General features: G+C 34.3%; 1 protein-coding gene across 2 annotated transcripts in view; it reads left to right on the top strand.

Annotated features, from left to right (window-relative positions):
* Dbx (homeobox protein Dbx) overlaps positions 1-17,148 on the top strand; it is a 35,497-nt gene that overhangs the window by 7,112 nt on the left and 11,237 nt on the right. For both annotated transcript variants that reach the window (XM_012280634.2, XM_076536569.1), the window contains exons 2-3: positions 1,279-1,488; positions 3,859-4,139. In XM_012280634.2, coding sequence (XP_012136024.1) covers positions 1,279-1,488; positions 3,859-4,139 — 491 coding nt within the window. The remainder of the gene's footprint in view (positions 1-1,278; positions 1,489-3,858; positions 4,140-17,148) is intronic.

Below are 17,148 nucleotides of genomic sequence, written 5' to 3'. Positions count from 1 at the left end.
TATACAACTTCGCAATAATTATTAATTTTGTATTAGTATTTCTGTCATAAGAAATATCAAACACGTCACCCTATTAAATACAAATTACAATATTACACTATAATTCGTAATAAAATACTTGATAAACTTTGACACGAACAAATAAAAATGCTTTTCGTTCCTGTACTAAAGTACAGTTTATTTAATTCAGACGATCAATCGTGGAATTGTCCACACTTATCATTTTTATAACAGGTAATAAAACAAACCTACAGGTTTGTTTGCGATCTATGGTAGATACTACACTCTTGCGCAAACTTTGTGTCCATTCTGTCAAAAGCAATCGTATCATTTCAATTCGTGAAAGACGAAATATATCCAAGCTATTTTCGCGCACTAAATATCTGAGTATTTACTCTGGAGGTGTTGAAGCGTGCGTCAACAAGAGGTTGGGCTCCGCCTGGAGCTGTTGAGGAGGGTTTAGTCGGGGGTGTCAGCTCGAATTATGCATCACAAGGAATACAACGACTTGAGCATTCTGTCGTGCGAAAATCCGGAACCTTGGGCGTTTGATGGTGAATTCGTCCGTAAAAAGCAGACCGTATTTGCTCCTGCGTCGTGTGAAACGTTTCGTTAAATAATATCTTTCGATCCGGCAATTGTCCCATCTTTGTGCTTCATAATATGCAGGTATTATGAGACTTGTGCAAGTAATCAGGTACTCGGTCAACCAAATATTTGCATGATCCAAATTCCATTCGAATATTTGAAATATGTAAATTCTACCGATATTCAAATATTACTGGTATTCGAATTCCAGTGGTGCTTGAACATTATTGATATTTAAATACGTAATTTATAAGGTTCCGTATATTCAAAATATTCAACTAATAAATTATACCGATATTCGGACACAGAATCAGAATTGGAAGATCAATTATCAAAATCGTACTCATGAAGTATTCGAAATATCTAGACTCAATTAATACTGAAATCTCACTAGTATTCGAATTTTCGTTACACATCTGAGCAGAACGTTAGATCATCAGAAAACACTACCCCCATAATCTATAGGCTAGCATCAGCAGCGTGCAGGATTGATTGATTACTAACCATTAGCCCTAAAGTATCATGATAGGGTTGTATTTGCCCTTGTCTTCCAATCAAACCAATACGCAATTGAACAACTAAAACCTTTGTGTATTATTATTATAAAAAGAAAAATTATAAAATTACAATGCGTTGAAAGTATATTTCTAAACTATGGTGAGGTTAAAATACGTTTATTTTTTTTTGCAGAGAATTTTCAAAGTCTTCCTCCAGAAGCGATACCCGCGTTCCTACAAAATTTGCAAAATTCGGCGAATTACAACATTGCGAAACCCATCGCAAGACCGGCAGCTTACCATCCGTATCACAGGCCCAGTCATCAACCACCTCAACGCCATTTACCCCCGAATGCGCATCATACGTTACAACAACTGTTCTACAGAGGACCGTATTTAACAGGTAAACTTTATTCCACAATTTTAAAAAACATAATATTACGAAAGTTTCCATCGTTCTTAAAGCACTTTTAGACTCAACGTAAGACTCAAAGTAAATTATTAACAAATTACTAATAATACTATTTTAGTAATTTATGAAATTTATGATGATTTTTGCTATAATAATAACTTTCATAGCTAATTTTTATAATTATTTTGTATCGGTCACATAGTCGTTTTGTACTGATTAAGCAGATAGTATGTGCACAAATTAATAAATTTCAGTTCTCATGCAAATTAATACAGCTTCCCTTTATTATACAAGCTTACGGATATTATAACATCATAGCAAAATGTTACAAATTTTAATGAAATACTTCAATAATGTATAATTTATACATGACCGATGAGTACTTTTGCGCATATCCAATATTTATTATTATACCATCCGTCACATATAAATTTCAATAAACCAAAACTATAATTTGTACATAACCTTCTATGCATACCCCATATACACGCATTCAAATTACAAATACAACATAGATAAAATCGCAATGTTTATAAAGCGGCCGATTGTAAAGGGAAGAGAATTTTTGATGAAAGTTTGTCGCAATATATCGCTGGTAACCAGGAGGAAAGATTATTAAACAAGTTGGACGCAAAGCGGAAACACGGTCCCGGTGAACATTTAAAACCGAAATTTCCGCACATGGCGCGAAAGCCTATAAACGCGGGCACGTGCACGGGCACCGGTTTATCGAATATCTTGTTATACGTAGGCTTGTATGGAACATGGAGTGCATATGAAGTGCAGTGAAAGCACTAGCATATTATGTACATGCACCGCCACAAGCAAAATGCACGCATGCAACAAGTGCGTGCAAATATCATCGGCGCAGATAATACTGTCATGCTCAGCTTGGCAATATTGTACAGATACGATCTGGAGATTCAATTGCCCGTTCGTTATTAGATGACTTTGATTCAATTACTATCGGATATGGTCTTTGATGTACCAGTAATTAATTTTTACTGCGCGTACTTTTTACGGTTTCGAATGTTGGGTGGTTTTATCGGGAACGTTAGTTTAACTCTTTGATTTTTATTTACAAAAGGAACTCTTTTTACTCTTTTAGGAATGATAAAAAAGATTTAAATACGTTAATTATTGGAAGAAATATTGTATAATTTTGTGAACTTGTATACATGTGAAGTTGAAGTAATTGAACAGGAAATGTTTCAGTAGTTTTGGTAATAATAAAATATGCAGGGTATTTATGTTTGTCGGGGTTCAAAAGCTGTATAGTATATCTAATACATTATTATTTCATGTATTCAGTACATTATAGTTGCCATGAGAGTCAAATTATTAATTATTTATGAAGAGTTTTGAAACATTGTCATGGACGCTAGTAGTGCAAACCAGCGATAGTCGCGACTTTCCGAAATCATCCACTTTCACTAATAATAATTTTATTTTTCTGCGATATTGACTTTCATGCCGTATTTTCCAGTTACAAATATTGCAAATAAAATTTCTGATTATTTTCTTTTAATTTGGCCAACTGAAACAATATCGGTATTAGTAGTTCAAGTCAATGATAGTCACAACTTCCAATTAACTGCCTCTAATAATTTTATTTCTCTTTCTATTTGCAACAATTTCTAGGCAATATCAAGAAAACATAATGATAAATTTCAAATATTAACAGAAAGTTTCATTGTTCTCCAATTCTAACATCATTGTACCGACAACAATCGCTCTCAAAAAATCGTTTAACACCTTCGGTCCCAACTGTGTTTTAAGACACAGTCCACGTAAACGACAATGTTTGGAAGCTCGTAAAGTCGCTCAAACGTAAAAATATACGAAATGAGGTGATACAGAAGTAATAAAAACCTAATGGCTTAAGTTAACGCGACTCGACATTCGCAGATTTAAAAATGTTTTTTACGCCTTCGCTTTATCGCAGTCGAGTTGCACCTGCTTCTCGGGATTGAACGTGTTAACATGATTTTATGGTTCATTTATACCTAGAAAACGGTCTAAATACAAGCTAGAGTTTAAGTACTTGAAATACTTTGTAAACTTATTTTAACTCTATATTGTAAAGCAAACATATTTCGATACACATTGGAACATATTAATATTTAATCAGTTTGGCAATATGTTCCGAAATAAAAGCCCATATTTAGACCAGTTCTATCACATATTACTTAATAATTCAAAAACGAAGCTTCAAACCCTATTTTTGCAAAGGGAAATCTTATTGAGAATCACATCAGCCCCCATTTCAGGGACCTACACTAATTGCGAGACACCCTGTTTATTTTTACGAGAAGATGCGATTGTCACGTAATGTTTTTCACCTTGAAATGTAATGATCAGTTGCCAGTTCCGGAACTGGAGGTCATCATCCCGGTGCTCCAGGTGGAGGTACAGCGTTTCCAGGTGCGATTCAAGGTGGCCTCGGTGATTTTGCCAGCACAGGATTGGTGTTTCCATGGGCGACAAACGCTCGTGGAAAGCCGCGCAGAGGAATGATGAGAAGGGCGGTCTTCTCGGATCTACAGCGACGCGGCCTTGAGAAAAGGTTTCAGATACAAAAGTACATCAGCAAGCCGGACCGTAAGAAATTGGCTGAGAAACTCGGTCTCAAGGATTCTCAGGTAAGAAACATCCTTAAAATATTATTCCAACAAATTATACTGTAGACACCGATATAACTTTAACACAAATCAGGGGGATGATCAAATTATTATCTTCACTTTGAAATTATCAATTGTTTAAAATTTGATTGAGTACGAAATTGAAAACTGCGTTCTTATCAAGAACTTTAATAGTAATAAACGTATTATATTTTACGTATTATACTATTTTACATAGGTAATTCTGATGACATTTCACGATTCTATGAAATTATTGCAACGTATACATATGTTTTGTTCGTGTACCAAATTATGTATCAGTGTAAGGTTAATGTTGAATTTTTTACACCGTTATCTTCCACTATATTTTATCATGCATTGCCAGCTTCTGTTCACCTCTTTAGTAGCAATATAACGGGAGTTTACTCAATTTTTGAAGTTAATATAATTTTAAAAGTTATTAATTTTGCAACACTCATTATAACAAGGGTGTCAAACATGATTGTATCGATAAAGTCGTTTAATACAAAAAGAAACGTCATATATAAGTAAGGTATTTCACTGTTATTAAAATTGCGACAAATTGAAATATAAGTATGATTTCTTCGTCCGATCATAATTATTTGATCATTCGCTGTCTAATGATTATACAAGATAACGGCATCAAATATGCCATATACAGGTAATTCGCGCATTATAACGTCTACGCGCTTGTCATAATCAACCGGTTGCCTTCGTAGCTGCGTGAAATGACAACCTGATGCTTTGTACCGGGTTTAATGATTTTAATGGCGTATTAATTGCTAATTAAACCAACGAGGCCAGCGTTTCCTTATCCTGCAACTTCGCGTCCGACAATTACCGAGACGTAACTATTCACGAACTAATTTGTTCGTGAACGTAGATTTATTCGGTGACCTTAATGAATTCTGCAGAATATTCTGTAATTTCTAAATGTACATTTTTATTTCAATATATTGAATTATAGAATTTAATTACGGAGTTTAAAATCAGATATTTTTTTTTAAATATGTATTTATTTATCTAATCATATGTACTAATTTATCACGATATATATTTATGAACTACTATTTATTTATTTTTCTACATCACTTTAATTTGAAAATAAAAAATGATTCGGCAATCGAACGACAACAGTTTATTAATTTTCATCGTACATGACAATGGCAGGTTCTCGTTAATATATTCACATAATTGAGGAATTAATTTGAAGGAAAAGTAGAGAAAAGAAGGAAGGAAAACCGTCGTTAAATATGTATATAACGCTTAATGATCTTATTAGGGCATTAATTGTCGATCGAAGTACAAAACCTCTCAGTGAAGTATTTCATTCTGCTATACTTAATTTGATTCTAAAGAAACGTTGTTCATTCACGACTCTATTTCGTTGAATTAATCGAGATTAATACATTGATTTTGCTGCTATATATGCAAATTCAACCATTCTGAAATACAACGAGTATCAAGAACAGCTACTTTGGTAATGTTGGTCATTACTTTTCATTGAAACGATTTTATTCTTTACCAAGTCATTAAGAGTACTTAATGAAGCACTTAGAAGGCGATTCCGACAACCGTGACGCGTTTATAGCGTCATCAACAAGCATCGAAACAACTATTTACAAAAATAACGAGCGGAGAACTTTTTATGGACTGCAATGGTCTTTCGAATTGATTCGATGTACAAATGTAGGAATTTCATTCCCATTTTCCAATTTTCCCATTTTCCATTCTTTCCATTTCCCAATTTCTAAATTACCCAATTTCTCAGTTTCTTAATTTCTCAAGTTCCTAATTTCTCGATTTCCCATTTTCCCATTTCTCAATTTTCCTATTTCCCAATTTCTCAATTTCCCAATTTTCAAATTACCCAATTTCTCAGTTTCCCAATTTCTCAAGTTCCTAATTTCACAATTTCCCATTTTCTAATTTTCCCATTTCTCAATTTCCCTATTTTCCTATTTCCCAATTTCTCAATTTCCCAATTTTCAAATTACCCAATTTCTCAGTTTCCCAATTTCTCAAGTTCCTAATTTCTCAATTTCCCATTTTCTAATTTTCCCATTTCTCAATTTCCTAATTTTCAAGTTACCCAATTTCTCAAGTTCCTAATTTCTCAATTTCTCAATTTGAGAAGTAACCAATTTCTCAGTTTCCCAGTTTCTCAGTTTCCCAATTTCCCAATTTCTCAATTTCCCAATTTCTACACTTCTCGTCCAAACTTCTACATTCCTAAATTAAAAACTAAGAAACCTAAAACTTCATAAATCAAAAAATTTCAAAATATATAATTTAAAGAATTTGAAAATTTTGAAACTAAATTACATAAATCTATTATTCAAAACACTAGTAGGACCCTATATTTTTCTCTCACATAATAATGACTTCAGACAAATAAAACACAGAAAAATTATATCTTACTTAATAACCTATACGATAACCTACATGAACACTTTTATATTTTCACATTTTCCGACAAACAAATTATAATTAATTATTATGACAACCTGTGAAGCTTACTTAACTAATATTATCATCTCACACGAAATGCTAAATAATTTGAAAATCCTTGGTCTATCACATCCAACTGCTCGTTTAATTGATATTCATCTAATAATAAATCTATCTTCATTAACGACAAGGAAATCGTTGAATTACTATTTAGGAGTACGATATAGGAAGCTGCTCGCTTATATAGCAGAAAGAGCGATGGCATAGGTGCACATGGAGCTAGAAGCATATAATAGCCACAGTTTGGGGTTAATCGGGCGATGCCAGTTCATTAGCTGCACACATACGAATACACCAGCAAATGAACGTATATGTATGCCGGCGTTCCGACGCCGTCGCTAGCAGGCTGGCTTCGCACCAGCGACGTTAATGAAACTAAACGATGCACAGAAAATGCCACTGTAAGTTAGTTTCATTTGATTTCATGAGCCCAGTTTACCAATCTCTAACTCTAGTGATACTTCCACAAAAGTCTGACCAAAATTCAGATATGTCATTGTTTCAGATATGACATTGTAAAAGGATCAAAATTCAGATATGTCATTGTGTGAGGATCAAAATTCAGATATGTCATCGTGTGAGGATCTTTAAATTTTTATTTAAAATTCATATTTGAAAATCTGATAAATTTTGTATTTTTTAATTTTTATATTTATATCTCCTCATTAAGGAGTATTAAGGATGTTGCAATTTGGGGATTTGAGAATTGGGGGATCTAGAGATTTTAGGGTGTAGAAATTTGGAGATCTACGGATTTTATAGTCTAGGTATTTATAGAGTTAGAAATATGGAGATCCAGGGATTTGGATATCTGGGAATTTGAGAATTGAGAGATTTGAAGACTTAGGAACTTTTGTGTTTCGGAAAGTTTTTATAGTCGAAAACCTAGGGTTTTTGGAACTTGAAAATTCGGAAATTTGTGGAATTAGAAACCCTTGAAAACTTGAAAACTTGAAAACTTGAAAACTTGAAAACTTGAAAACTTGAAAACTAGAAACCATTGAAAACTTGAAAACTTGGAAACTTGAAAACTTGAAAATTTGAAACCCTTGAAAACTTGAAAACTTGAAAACTTGAAAACTTGAAAACTTGAAAACTTGAAAACTTGAAAACTTGAAAACTAGAAAACTTGAAAACTAGAAAACTTGAAAACTAGAAACCCTTGAAAACTAGAAACCCTTGAAAACTAGAAACCCTTGAAAACTAGAAACCCTTGAAAACTTGAAAACTTGAAAACTTGAAAACTTGAAAACTTGAAAACTTGAAAACTTGAAAACTTGAAAACTTGAAAACTTGAAAACTTGAAAACTAGAAAACTTGAAAACTAGAAACCCTTGAAAACTAGAAACCCTTGAAAACTAGAAAACTTGAAAACTAGAAACCCTTGAAAACTAGAAACCCTTGAAAACTTGAAAACTAGAAAACTAAAAAAATGAAAAATCTGAAAACTAGAAAACTTGAAAATTTAAAAGTCTAAAAACTGAGAACTTGAATACTTAAAAATTTAAAAGTCTTGAAAATCTTGAAACTCGAAAACTTGAAAGCGCGAAAATCCGAAACTTCAAAAATAATTTACAAATTTCAAAAACGTAAATGTTACCTGTGCACCCTTACCCAAAATAATCCTATACCCTCCACTATCTACCGTATTGCAAGATCAAAAAGCATCAATCATAATCCAAGTCTCTTATTTAAAAGCGATTCCGATCAATTGAAAAAATAGGTTCGTTTTCTGTTACGCATCTCCATCTTCCACGATCGAAAAATATTCTCCATGTATCCCCCGTGAACACCGACGGTGGGTTGATACATTTTGCATACGTACGAGCATATGGTCGTATGTAAATGAGGCGCAAATAAGGGTAAGAGATAACCATTGGTTAGCGAAAGGTCGAATAGAGTGAAAGGGGACGAGGAGTCGGAGAAAGAGGGTGCAACGGAGATGGAGAAAGGGTGCGGAAGGATATATTCTCATGTATAATTCACACCTCGAGCGCCATGCCTCCACTGCCATTGGTTGAGGCCCACTCTCGTCCTGGTTTTACGAGGAAATCTAAGGACCACGCATACGTGCACAAACTGCTTTACACACACGCACGCATATACTTGCAAGAACCATACCACTTTGGAGTTCGAGTAAATTGACGGTTCTTGCGAATTCGTAATCCGCATACAAAGCTTCTCCTCTCTTCTTTCGATGTACTTCTATTCCTCTTCTTATTCGCTTCGTCATGGAACAATTGATAGTAACGTTGTGGACGCCATGGAAGTTCAAAAAGCTCTTCTTCTTTTACTACTCCTGCTGAACGTGATTTCACGAGCTGTCGCTGTAAAACGGTTAAGGGGTGAAATGTTACGAGACAGCGAAATTTTTTATGCTGCTGTATGAATTGGTTTATTGATTATTCGATCGTATTAGTGATTTTGGGCATTGATATGTTGGTGAATAATAGGTCTATTCTATGGTTCTACATTTTTTAATGACACTTAGGGTTTTAGGATACTTAACTTGTTTTAAAGTAACAAATGTAATTGAGAATGCTTTGTAATAAATATAATTTACAATATTATTTTTAAATGTAATTTAGAACATATAAAGATGGATTCTTCCAGTGTAACAAAATGGCTGCCAGTTCAAAGGTTAAATTAGTCTTAAAGTAAATCTAAATCTTAATTCTTAAATCTAAAATCCTGAAATCCTAAAATCCCAAAATGGGGAAACTTTGCAAATATACGATCTTAAAATCCCAAAATCCTGAAATTCAAAAATCTTAAAATCCTAACATCGCAAAACCCTAAAAATCCGGCTATCTTAAAATTCTAAACTCTTGAAATCTTGAAATCCTAAAATCCTAAAGCTCCAAAATTTCAATATCCTAAAGCCTCAAAATTCCAGAATCCTAAAATCTCAGAATCCTGAAATTCAAAAATCTTAAAATCCTAAAATCCTATAAGCCTAAAAATCCGGCTATCTTAAAATTCTAAAATTCAAATTCTTAAAATCCTGAAACCCTAAAATTCCAGAATTCCAAAATCCGAAAATCCGAAAATCTTAAAGTCTTCAAACTCCCAAATCCCCAAATCCGAAAATCCCAAAGTCTTCAAACTCCCAAATCCCCAAATCCCCAAATCCCCAAATCCTCAAATTCCCAAATCCCCAAATCCCCAAATCCCCAAATCCCCAAATCCCCAAATCCTCAAATCCCCAAATCCTCAAATCCTCAAATCCCCAAATCTCCAAATCTGAAAATCCTAAAATCTCCAAATCCCCAAATCCCCAAATCCCCAAATCCCCAAATCCCCAAATCCCCAAATCCCCAAATCCACAAATTGTAAACTCTCAAATCTCAAAAACTCCAAAACTTTGTATTTCACCCATCTCTAACAAACCATTTCTAAAATCCTTAAAATCTCGCATATCACAATCGTCGCAAAATACCCTCCACTTCGTCCACCAGTTTTAAAAGCAAAGAAAAGTCCATAGCACCTAAAGCTTAAACGTTCCATCAGAAAATATTAACCGACTTCTCGAGGAGTAAGACCAGATAGTAAACGTGTTATGCTACAGAGTCCAACGTTACTATATTTGTTCTCACGTAGCAACGAGATAGGAAAAAGAGGAAGAGTTTTCAAGTAACCGGCGAGTATGTTGAGTGTTGTGCGATTTGAGGACTGTGGTTCTGCGCACTTGGCTGCTATCTAATATCACGGTTCACCACACGAACACCCATAAAAGCGATTATTGTCCGATGATGGCTTTCTCTTCTCCCTGAAGTTTCTCTCTTCTGTTTCTCTTAATATAATACTCAGCTGCGAACACCAGATGCCGAGCTTTCTCTGCAATCTTTGTATAATACCTTCGACGACATTCTCTAATTATTTCAATTTAATCGTAACCTTTTATTAGGTCCTAAGTTTCGTTTATGAATACATACTATGTAATTGAAAAGTTTATTGAAAATTAAGGATTATACAGATATATTATAGGATTATATTTCTTATAAATTAAGAAATATGGATATTTCTTGTATTCACTTGTTACTTTCGTTGCACCTCTAGTTTGGATCCTAAAATGGTCCGCCATTTTGTATAAGTTACTACGATAACAACCACACTATTAGATGAATACCAGTAATAATATAAATAATATAAATGAACAGTGTAAATAATACCTATAAACAACATAAATAATAACAATATAAATTTAATGATAACAATATATAATATTAATAACAGTAAAAATAATATTTATCAAATAAATGTAATCCACATTCGCGACGTGCAACTGCGTTATAAATATCTTTAAAAAAATGGAATATAATTCACGGACGTAATAAAACAGTGAACCAAAAGCCATAAAGTAAAATTGAATTGCAAATTTGAAGAATGCGACTAGAAATTTCAATGATATTCTAACTAACCCTCGGACGGTTAGTTTCTTTCTTGATCGTATTCGTAATCATACCGGTTTTATGAATCTTTCCTGAGATTTAATTAAGGACTTGCGGTGTACGGGTGGATGATAATAATAAAGCTTTTCCAAGGGTAGTCTGTACTTTAAGAAGCGACAGGACGGCGAGGGGGATGAAGAAGGGAAAGGCAAGGTGCCGTTTTACTCAGGTTCGAGCCTTCACTACAGTTTATGACGAGGGTGGGTTTAAGAGGGACGTCGAGGGCTAAAGAGGGATGACTAAAGTAATTAGTGATGGTGAGTGAACTCGCCCTTCCACCGGAATATTTCCCCTCTTTGTTCTTGATATCCTTTGACGATGCGAAACCGTTCATCTATCCTTACGCGTTTTATCGAAAAATTCAACATTGTACTATGTCTCTCTTCGCTCTCTTGTGTTTCTATAGTTCACGTCAATCTTGATTCGTTATTTTACGTTCTTCTTTTACAGGGAAACTGTCGTACTTTCATATCGAAAATATTTTCAATTTTTAAAGTTTCATGCAAAAACCTTCGAACGCTATGCATCCATTAAATGGTAGGAGACGGCTTTACAAATTGGGGTCTTTTGTGCGACTTTCGGGAACACTTTTTCAACATACGTTTATTATAAATCTACGTCAAAAATGTCTACGTTTTAGAACATTATTTAGACGCGAAAGAAATTGGATGGATATTATTTTTTGTTAAATAAACGTCCATAACAATATACGAGTACAATGTTTAGAAATATAATCAAGCATAATGTTCATAAATACATATAGTCAAGTGCAATGTTCATAATGTACAGTCAAGTGCAATGTTTGTAATTTATAGTCAGGTATCACATACATAAATATTATCAAATGTAATGTTCATAAATATAGTCAAGTACAATGTTCATAGTGTATAGTCAAGTGCAATGTTCATAACGTATAGTCAAGTGCAATGTTCATAACGTATAGTCAAGCATCACATACATAAATATAATCAAATGTAATGTTGATAAATATAGTCAAATACAATGTTCATAGTGTATAGTCAAGTACAATGTTCATAGTGTATAGTCAAGTGCAATGTTCATAATGTATAGTCAAGCATCACATACATAAATATAATCAAATGTACTGTTCATAAATATAGTCAAGTACAATGTTCATAGTGTATAGTCAAGTGCAATGTTCATAATGTATAATCAAGCATCACATACATAAATATAATCAAATGTAATGTTCATAAATAAAATGAAGTACAATATTCATAAACATAGTGAGGAATTGGGAGCATGCGAATGTACATTTGTCAAAGAGAGTTTCAATTTTGTCAGAAGGCCAGAAGGGTGAAGAGCACAGGATGTCAGAACCGAGCGTATTGCCTCTGGGCAGGATTCATCAACGCGTCGACCTTAAATTAGCCGGAATTAAGATGTACCGAGCACTTTTATGCTCAAGACGTTTCCGTGCCGTCGGACGAACGGAAGCGAAAGAAAAAGTAAAGAGGGTCCCGAGGGCTTGTTATCTTTTTAATAATCAAAAGCGACAGCTCCACGACGCGACGGTTCGCCTTCTCGCAGCTTCTTAGACCTGTCAGAGTCACGTCACGGTATTAATTCATGGTGTAAAGAGTGATTACATTTTGACCATAGTAACAGAACCATCATCATATTTGACCGCAATGATCACATTTGACCATAGTGACAGAACCATGGTCATATTTGAATCACAAACCAATATCGACATGTCACACATTAGGTTCTATGATGTACAATCTTGATATATTAACACTAGATTTATGAATATTTAATGAGATTACTTTTAGGTTAGAAATAAAGTACGATTAAATAAGGGATGATAAAATTAATTTTTACAATTATTCTTTATCTTGACACAGGTTAACATACATTTTATCAAAAGCATCTTTATTTCTGTAATTTAAAATGAATTCAACAAGCGTCATTTTGTGTTCCATAAAATATTAAATGTATCTAAACCTACTTTCCGTGATTTGATTGAAAGTACGAATAAAAAATTAAAAAATCTAATTTATTATATTAATTAAAGATTGCTGCTAGGGAGAAAAATTGAGAGTACGTTAATTGAAGGCGTCAAAGAGGTACACACCCCTGATTCAATCTTTTCATTTCTTTATCTTCAAAATAAGAGGGTTACTCCTTCGATCAGGATGTCTTGAAGATTTAGCAAATTAAAAGGACCGTGCGAAGAATAGCTCGCACTCGATGCTACTGACAGCCTATTTAATCTTCCTGGAAAAAATAAGCTTCTCCTTTCAACAAGTATATCCTTGATCTTCAATTTGAAGTTTGATTAAGACGATAGCATATCGTCGATTCTATTTCATCCCCTTGTTAATCGTTCCCCTCGAAATGAAATTGAATTAATACGGGGGATGATGCTTAACTATATAATTAATTTCATTCCATTTTCAAATAAATTTGTTCATGGAAAACTCATTTGAATTTATATTCATTGTATTTCAAGGTTTGGAACATCATTTGTCAATCAACATTTTCCTATTTAATTGCAGAATTAACTGTTCCAAAAAATTAAATATTCTGATAAAAGATTTATTATCAACTTTTGCAAGGATGCTGATCTGCTATTCTACATTACCTATATTTATATATTTTTAAAAATTCAATAATCAGTGACCATATATCGACACAATATGAACAGCGTCGTAAGTCACACATATGTATTTACATTAAAGTTACAATGTTCCTCATAAATGATTATTTATATATCTTCATTACCTTCTCGTAAATATGCAATACTTTCAGAATAACTATTTACTCAATAGCTACGGATTGAAAATAAATAAAATAAAATTACATCAAGAACTTTCGTTACGTCCCTTCTTTTCATAACATTAAAAATTAACCCCAAAGAACTTTGAATCGATCAATCTAAAAATTATTTAACAAATCACTGTAAAAATCTAAAAAACAAATCTAGTAAACAGTAAATCTAAAAAAGACAAATAGCTCAGTTTATCACAATTAATGCGTCCAAATAAAGTCATCCATTCTCGATACGTTTAGTTACACGGCGATCTAGATACTCGATTGGATACCTATGGAAGTGAAAGAAGAACAGCTTGTTCTTTCCCATGAAACTGACACTGACACGTTAGATAGATCGACCATTAGGCTTGCGTTTCAGACAAATATAAGGTTTCTCGGGATTCCGTTGGTTAAATCAATTTGCAGCCATTAGAGCTGCTTCTGCATCAAGTTTACTTTGGACGAGCTCTCCCTAGAACAATCGGTCACTCTTCTTCTCCGTGGGGCCATTTCAATATTTACTCACTACTCAATCTTCTACCCTGATCAAAATCAAAAGTACTCTGCTGTTTTGGTTGTTTGTTTTTGTAGGAACTTTAGTTATGTTTCGAATCAACAAATTATAGTATTTAATTATAAAAATAGTGTTTTACATGGAGTTTTGGTCTTTGTTGCTTTTTTTCTTTGGGAAGGTTTGGGTTTCGGGGATTTAGGGATTTGGGGAGTTGGTGATATACGGATTGGGGATCTGGGGATTTGGGGATTCGGGGATTAGGGAATTTGGGAATTTGGGGATTTGGAATTTGAGAGCTTGGGAATTTGGGAGCTTGGGGATTTGGGAATTTGAGAATTTGGGAGCTTGGGGATTTGGGAGCTTGGGAATTTGGTGATTTGGGGACTTAGGGATTTGGGGATTTGGGAGCTTGGGAATTTGGGAATTTGGGAATTTGGGAGCTTGGGGATTTGGGAGCTTGGGAATTTGGGAATTTGGGAATTTGAGAGCTTGGGAATTTGGGAGCTTGGGAATTTGAGAGCTTGGGGATTTGGAAGCTTAGAGATTTGGGAGCTTGGGAATTTGGGAGCTTGGGGATTTGGGAGCTTGTGAATTTGAGAGCTTGGGAATTTGGGAGTTTGGGAATTTGGGAGCTTGGGGATTTGGGAGCTTGGGGATTTAGGACCTTGAAAATTTGGGAACTTGGGAATTTGGGAGCTTGGGGATTTGGAAGCTTGGAGATTTGGGAGCTTGGGAATTTGGGAACTTGGGGATTTGGGAGCTTGGGAATTTGGGGATTTGGGAATCTGGAGATTCGAAGATTTCAAAATTTAGGGATTTCGAGACTTCCGAATTTGGAGACTTGGGGGTTTAGAAACGTAGGGATCGTGGAATTGGAGGATTTGAAAATTTGTAATTTTGAGAATTTCAGAAATTTAGAATTTAGACCTTTAGTAATTTGGGAACTTTTTAATTTTCAAATTTGGAAATTTATGAATTTGAAACCTCAGAACTTTCGAAATTTAGACACTCAAATCTTAGAAATTCTAGGAATTCAAAAATTGCAAAAATTAAGAACTTGAAGGTTTCCATAATTATTTCCTCAAAGTCCATAAACTCACTTAATTTTACAAAATGAAAAAATAAACTATACATCTTCTCATTCCAATTCCTAATTATAAATCACCTTCAAAATCGGCAAACTCATAAATATCTAAACAGTTACATAAGTTTTATCTTTGGAAGTGTCCTCACTGTCAGATGTTCTTGTTGTCAAGGGGCATTTTATAAAAACGATCTTGCGATTTCACGTCGGAAGGCTATGAAAAGGAAGGTATTTCGAAATCACCCCGATCGTGGCATGGTTTAGTTGGGGTATGAGCTGCGAATTTGAAATTCGCCCGCGTGTCGATGTTATAACGGGCTACAGCTGTGAGTGGTTACGACCTGGCACGAATGGGAAGTGATATTTCCGGACGAAATGTCGTACCAGCAATACCGATGCATTCGCTCGCGACATGTGAAGATGTCTAAGGATCGATTTCAAGGATATCTGACAACGCGACAACATAGACTCTTCCTATATTTTCATAGCAATTTTAACATGGTCGTTACGACGTGAACTTGACACGAAATTTGGGAATTTGGGAATTTGGTATTTGGTATTTTGGAAATTTGGAAATTTTGAAGGTTGAGGATTTGGGAGGTTAGAAATGTGGGATTTTGGGATTTTGGAATTTGGAAATTTTGGAATTTGGAAGTTCTGGAATTTGGAAATTTTAGAATTTGGAAGTTCTGGAATTTGGAAATCTTGGAATTTGCAAACTTTGAAATTTGGAAATTTTGGAATTTGGGAATTTTGGAATGTGGAAATTTTGGAATTTGGAAGTTCTGGAATTTGGGAGCTTGGAAATTTGGGAGCTTGAGGATTTGGGAACTTGGGAATTTGGGAGCTTGGGAATTTGGGAGCTTGGGGATTTGAGAGCTTGGAAATTTGGGAACTTGGGAATTTGGGAGCTTGGGAATTTGGGAGCTTGGGGATTTGAGAGCTTGGAAATTTGGGAGCTTGAGGATTTGGGAGTTTGGAAATTTGGGAGCTTGGGAATTTGGGAGCTTGGGGATTTGGGAGTTTGGAAATTTGGGAGCTTGGGAATTTGGTGATTTGGAGACTTGGAGATTTGGGGATTTGGGAGCGTGGGAATTTGGAAATTTAGAAATTTGGGAGCTTGGGAATTTGGAAGCTTGGGAATTTGGAAGCTTGGGAATTTGGAAGCTTGGGAATTTGGGAACTTGGGAATTGGGGAGCTTGGGGATTTAGGAGCTTGGGAATTTGAGAACTTGGGAATTTGAGAGCTTGGGAATTTAGGAGCTTGGGAATTTGAGAACTTGGGAATTTGAGAGCTTGGGAATTTAGGAGCTTGGGAATTTGGGAGCTTGGGAATTTGGGATCTGGAAATTCTGGAATTTGGAAATTTGGAAATTTTGGAATTTCAGAATTATAAAATCAGTATTTTTAAATTTGAAGATTAGAAATTTTAATTTTACTTAAATTTTTAAACCACTAAAAATTGCATTGTATTTGAGAATTTTTTAATTTTAAAATGAATATTTGAAAATTTGCAAATCTACTAATCAAAAAATATAAAAGTTAGAACATTTAAACTTGAGAAACTCCACTGCATATTTCCATTTCGTCTTCTACAAGATTATACGATGCAACAGTTTTGTGATATAAATGGAAAACCATAGAAGGCTACATTCGATTCTCGGGTTATCG

Source organism: Megachile rotundata, chromosome 1, assembly GCF_050947335.1.
Source record: "Megachile rotundata isolate GNS110a chromosome 1, iyMegRotu1, whole genome shotgun sequence".
In the NCBI taxonomy this organism is placed as follows: domain Eukaryota; kingdom Metazoa; phylum Arthropoda; class Insecta; order Hymenoptera; family Megachilidae; genus Megachile; species Megachile rotundata.
The sequence above is the reverse complement of the archived record's forward strand: the minus strand, read 5'-3'. Positions and strand labels throughout refer to the sequence as shown.